This window comes from Capricornis sumatraensis, chromosome 2 (genome assembly GCF_032405125.1).
Source record: "Capricornis sumatraensis isolate serow.1 chromosome 2, serow.2, whole genome shotgun sequence".
NCBI classification, from domain to species: domain Eukaryota; kingdom Metazoa; phylum Chordata; class Mammalia; order Artiodactyla; family Bovidae; genus Capricornis; species Capricornis sumatraensis.
The window spans coordinates 121,398,149-121,403,962 of NC_091070.1; the positions used below are offsets into that span (position 1 = coordinate 121,398,149).

Here is a 5,814-nt window from a genome sequence, read left to right on the forward strand (position 1 = left end):
GGAGGAGATGGTTGGATGGCATCACCCACTCAATGGACATGAGATTGGGCAAGCTCAGGGAGATGGTGTAGGACAGGGAGGCCTGGCTTGCTGCAGTCCATGGGGTCGCAAAGAGTAGGACACGACTGAGCGACGGAACAATAGGGCAGTCCATTGAGCCTCCCCATTTCCAAGGAGCTGAGGATGTGCAAAATAACTATAGACCCCCCCCAACAGTGCCTTCTTATTTAATCCATATTATCTAAGACTGTTGTTCCCCATATTAGCAGAATTTACTCATCCCTTTTCCTCAAAGTCTGAGTGACTCGATCGTTAAGGCTTTGGGAATGGGGGGAAAAAAATCTCTTGCACAAAAACAACAGCAGCGGCTCGCATATCATGGCTTAGGGAAGCACAGAGAGAGCTATTAATAGGAGGCCCAGGTGGGCGCGAAGCCAGAGCGCAAGCCCACCAGCTCAGGCGCCGGAGCCGCCGTTTTTACGTAACCCGCCGCGAGAGGCTCCGGGGAGCCGGAAACCCCGCCCTGCCCCAGGCCCCGCCCCTGCCTTGACCCCGCCGGTTAGGTGCCGTGCGCAACCGCCGGAAGCTTTCGCTGCGTTCCCCATTTACGGGATACAGATAAAGTGTTTTTTTTTTTAAGAGCTGCTGACGCTATTGCGTAGGACTCGCCCTAAAACCGTGATCTCGGAGCGCCTCTCTCAGAGCTTACTTCCGCTCTCTTCAAGTTAGGAATCGGGCTCAGCCTCCAGTTTTCTCAGGCGGCAGCGGCAGCGGCAGCGGTTCGCGATGTTCGGCCTCAAGAGAAACGCAGTAATCGGACTGAACCTCTACTGTGGGGGAGCCGGGTTAGGACAGGGCAGCGGCGCCGCCTCTCCGGGGGGGCGGCTTTTGGCTGCGGGGAAGGAGGCCACGGCGCGGCGAGAGGTAGGGGGAGGGGAAGCCGGCACGGTGATTGGCGGAAGCGCCGGCCCGAGCCCCCCGGCCACTCTTGCGCCCGACGCCCGGAGGGTCGCGCGGCCCTCGCCCATTGGCGCCGAGGGCCCCGACGTCACCGCGACCCCCACCAGACTGCTGTTCTTCGCGCCCACACGCCTCGCGTCGCCGCCTGAAGAGATGGAATCTCCGATCTCCGACGCCATCATGTCGCCCGAAGAGGAGCTGGACGGGTGCGAGCCAGACCCTCTCGGGAAGCGGCCTGCCGTCCGGCCTTTACCTTTGATGGTCGGAGAAGCCAGTAACAACAGTCCAGGCTCGGACGGCTCGCTGCCCTCGACGCCGCCCCCATCAGAGGAAGAGGAGGACGAGTTATATCGGCAGTCCCTGGAGATTATCTCTCAGTACCTCCTGGAGCAGGCAACCGGCGCCAAGGACGCGAAGCCACTGGGCGGGTCTGGGGCCACCAGCCGGAAGGCGTTGGAGACCCTGCGCCGAGTCGGGGATGGGGTGCAGCGCAACCACGAGACGGCTTTCCAAGGTAAGGGGGTTAGTCCTGGAAGTCGTGCTGCCTTTTTTCCCTGGCTCTCTGGACTCACCCATCTTCGGTGGGTGGAAACAGAAACGAGTCTGTATTGAAAGGACTCTCCTATTTCTGAAACCCGAATATTCTGGCCATGAGTCATTGTTTCCGCCCACTTAATTCTTTTGGAAATGGCAGCTCTGTTCAAAGCCCGGAAAGGGTGGGATGTCAGTTTTCAAGTGGGATCGCCCAGAGTGCTTGCTGTAGAGCCCGAATAGCAATTTCCCTCGCCGTGGGTGGGCAGGCGAATCGTGCCCTGGTGTAGACAAAAGCAACCGTGGAACCTGCGTGGTTTTCTTCCTCTCAGGCATGCTTCGGAAACTGGACATCAAAAACGAAGACGATGTCAAGTCTTTGTCTCGAGTGATGGTTCATGTTTTCAGTGACGGAGTAACAAACTGGGGCAGGATTGTGACTCTTATTTCTTTTGGTGCCTTTGTGGCCAAACACTTGAAGAGTATAAATCAAGAAAGCTGCATCGAACCACTAGCAGAAAGCATCACAGATGTTCTCGTAAGGTCAAAACGAGACTGGATAGTCAAACAAAGAGGCTGGGTAAGTTTGATTTAAGGTCGAGTAGGGGACTTGGAGTGGAAATGGGTGAAGGATTTTATAAGAGAAAGAGGATATCTAAAGGTTTTTTAAGATGCACAGCTTAGTTTTCAGGGCTCTAATTGTGGACCTCTGGTTGCATGGTGTTGATTTAAGTAGTTGGCCCGTAAGGATGGTGGGTGTGTCTTGAACTGTTGCATCAAAAATCCTGATTTTCTTAGGCTGTTTTATTGTTTGAGTCTTTTGCTTCGGGTATTTTATTATTCAGCTGGTTACTCCTCACCCCAGTTAATTCAGATTATGAAGAAATGAAAGAAAAATCCCTTGGGGATGGTAGTTAATACATTCTTGAGTGGGCCCCACCTCCCTTTAATTGCATAATGTGTCTCCTTTGCAGAGTTGGGGGTAAATAATTGGTTCGTCATTAGGTTTGGAGGGAAATCTTAGGTATTTTAATTCATCTTTTCCTTGTAAATAGTGTTTTTAAGTCAGTAGAAGCCTGTGCTTGAAAATGTGCTTTTCTTTTTCGTTTTCTAGGATGGGTTTGTGGAGTTCTTCCATGTAGAGGACCTAGAAGGCGGCATCAGAAATGTGCTGCTGGCTTTTGCAGGTGTTGCCGGAGTAGGAGCTGGTTTGGCATATCTAATAAGATAGCCTTTTAAGTGCAATAATTGATTCTTCAGCCACCAAACTCAAGTATTTATGAAGTTGGACGGCAGGCTGTGCAGGCCATCACCTAGCGGTGGACAAAACCAAGTGACAGGAGGATTGTGGCTAACAGTAATAAACATATGAGAAAAGTGATTTCCCTTGAAGAGTCAGTATCTGAAAGAAGCTGAGTTCCATTTCAGCAACAGGCAACCTTTGGGAAGCTATGGAGATGGACGTTTTAGTGAAGACAGTAGAGTGGAGAGACTTAACCTCTCCTAAAACAGGAAATTGGCCAGTGGACAGGCTAGTTAGTCATAGATACGCCCACTGAATTCATAAACTTCTATAGTGTTAAAATAGAAGCACTAACAACGCCAGTGGCATATGTAAAGTTTAAGCTGCAAGTAATAAAACTATGACAAGAAGCCTCAGTACTGTACAGCAGAGTGTGGACAGAAGCTTTTTCCTCTGTAGCTTTCCCAAGTGGGATTCTTCAATAGACCAAATGCTCAGGATGTTTATACCTGTTCTACTTTGAGGGATTCTTATTTGCCTAATGTCATGGCCAAGAATACTGAAAATTTGAATAGAATTACAAATTTGGAATGTTCAATTTTGAAATTTGTTTGGGGAAATTGGTTTATATTTTTGGAAATTAGTATTAATCAAAAAGAAGATAAAATTTTACTTTCATTTTTTCATACCCTTTAATTCTGTTTCTATAGTTAAGAACCTATTTCTTAACAGCTTTTCTATTCTAATCTTTGTTCTAGTCAATACTAGATTGTATACAGAACCAGCTGATGTAATTGTATGCAACTTGGTGTAGTACAACAATTCTGATAACTATGCAGGCTTTAATTTTCCTATCTTGATTTGGGTAAGTATTTCTTAAACTGCTGTTTGAGGTTTTTTTAACCTGGGACTGAGAAATTAATGGAAATTAATCCTTTCACTTTGTTACACCTGGGTTTTCAATAATTGAGTCACGGTTTTAAGGTTTATTTTGGGGGGTGGAACACACAGGCTGATGACTTTCAGATGATGTGCTCTGATTGGGCAACTACTTATTTTGAGTTCCTTCCATTTGACCTAATTTAACTGGTGCAATTTAAACTGAGTTCATGAGCTCATCTTCAAAGCTTTTGCTAAAAGATTTTCAGCTGTTCAAAATGGGATTTGTAAGGAATATGTATAAAAAGATCACATCAGGTGGATGAGAGACACTTGACCCCCTATTTGCTTTATAAATTGTACAATAATGGCTTGGCAAAGCAAGCTATAGTCTAACCATGGTGCTATTATTAGGCTTGCTTGTTAAAACGAAGGTCTAAGCCTAGCCTGTGAATAAAACAAATAGTTATTTCATTTTTATTAATGATTCTTGAACTTTATTTCCTGTCTTTCCTTAAAATATTTGCTGCTTATTCTGCTCCCTCTACACATATTTATATTAGTCCCTACAAATTTACCTTGCCATTCCTGAACTCTTAATAGCCCTTTTAGTTTTTGGCATTAGGAACCTAAGTGACTGCCCACGGAGTCCACCGACCTTCCTCATTTTTGAATTTTATCTTAGGAGATGGCAGTACAGTGGATGCTGACAGTAACAGTCATGAGGTGAGAAGAGTCCCTTCTTGTACTAGTATCTTACTGGGTGTTGCTTAACTCTGGGGAGAAATTTTCAAAAGTCCCCTTAGGGGTTTTCAGAGAAGGGGACAACTTCTTAGGTGATTTTCTCTAGGTACCTTTGCATTTGAATATGCTCACTTAAAATTGATGGGCTCTTTTGTTAAACCTCAAAGTTATATAAAAGTTACTAGTAAACCGAAGAAAACTACAGTGGAACCAGGATCATTTGAAAACTTGAGCCTCTGAATGTGACCTTTAGTTTGTGGACTCCAGACGAAAATAGACATGACGAAGAATGTAATAAGGGAACAATTGCCCTGCCTGCCCATCTCTAAGCCTTAAGGTCATCTAGCTAGAGCTATTTTTTTATCTGTGTATTTATCATTGTTGATCAGAAACCACTTATTTATATCATGTCTATCTCTAAGGACCTAAAAGCACTTTATAGAGTTAATTAATCTTAAGATCTAGTTAAGGTGACTGAAAGGCCTGTCTCCCCATAGCCAGTTGTGGAAATAAGCACAGAGATGTAAACTGATGGAATTCAGGGGCCCCATTTCCACTTTACTAGGTGTGAGTGCTGAAATGTAAAGGAGGATCTAAAATTGATATTTTGGTCAGCAGCTGGCGATGAGGGTTTAGGGAGCTCAAGTGGTTTGGGGCAAGGTGAGTGCTTCTGTAGGGAGAAGAGGCATATGTTGTAAGTGCTGACTACATATGTGCAGGCAAATCCTCCACAATGGAAAGGGAGGGGCTGCTTGGAAAGATGGCTCTCAGCAGCTTCTGTCTGATGCTTCTCTCAGGGAAAATCCTGCAGTCCTTTAGTGTTGTCTGTACATTCTGTTGGGGGTGAACACCTTGGTTCTGGTTAAAACAGCTAATGCTGTTGACAGCTGTGCCAAGAAGGGTTAGGACCAACAAACTAATGTGGGCTATAAAATGTAGTGTGTTTCCCTAACTTCCTGTTTTTCCTGAGAAGAAGAAAATAAATATTTTATTCAAATACAAGGTGTGGTATGGGTGTTTTCTAATCAATGCTTGTTTTCCTTCCCCCTCTTAGGCAAGCATCTGAGGGAAGTCAGCTGAGCAAATAAGTACAGTCTAGGTGAATTAACCAGCCAAAGCTCCATAAAGCTGTTTTGCCTTAGAGTGAAGGTCAGTTCCCTTTAGAATAACTCCTTTCATTCAAACTAGAAGTGTTGGGCTCTTAATTACATGTATTACTGTTGTACTTTGGAGTAGTTCCTGTACATTTTAATACAAAAATCAATACCCTGTCCTGGTTTCTTTTAACCACCAGATGTTGGTATAACTTGAAAGTAAGGAGGTTCATAATAGCAGTTATTGTATCACTCTATCTCACTCAACCTTTTGAGATGATTGAAGGAGCTAGAAGAATTAACATCCAAAGTTAAGAATTTTGATAAGGTGGTTGGTACTAATGTTTCAGTACTTTTCCCATT

At 45.1% G+C, this 5,814-nt stretch overlaps 1 protein-coding gene across 3 annotated transcripts; it reads left to right on the forward strand.

The window, feature by feature from the left end:
* Positions 1-692: 692 nt before the first annotated feature.
* On the forward strand, positions 693-5,344 carry MCL1 (MCL1 apoptosis regulator, BCL2 family member). Of its 3 annotated transcripts, XM_068964147.1 has the most exons (4): positions 693-891; positions 1,354-1,474; positions 1,824-2,071; positions 2,606-5,344. In XM_068964147.1, the coding sequence occupies exons 1-4, from the start codon at positions 787-789 to the stop codon at positions 2,720-2,722; spliced, it is 591 nt and encodes a 196-aa protein (XP_068820248.1). In that variant the 5' UTR covers positions 693-786; the 3' UTR covers positions 2,723-5,344. The 3 variants fall into 3 exon arrangements, with proteins under 3 accessions (XP_068820248.1, XP_068820247.1, XP_068820246.1); XM_068964145.1 differs by having other exon boundaries at positions 698-1,474; XM_068964146.1 differs by lacking the exon at positions 1,824-2,071 and having other exon boundaries at positions 693-1,474.
* Positions 5,345-5,814: the final 470 nt, after the last annotated feature.

What these genes read in the sequence shown, in the direction of transcription:
- MCL1 (XM_068964145.1), top strand. Translation starts at nt 787, where the DNA reads ATGTTCGGCCTCAAGAGAAACGCAGTAATCGGACTGAACCTCTACTGT. An exon ending in CCACGAGACGGCTTTCCAAG is followed by an intron (nt 1,475 to 1,823) that starts GTAAGGGGGTTA and finishes TCTTCCTCTCAG; the next exon opens with GCATGCTTCGGAAACTGGAC. An exon ending in TAGTCAAACAAAGAGGCTGG is followed by an intron (nt 2,072 to 2,605) that starts GTAAGTTTGATT and finishes TTCGTTTTCTAG; the next exon opens with GATGGGTTTGTGGAGTTCTT.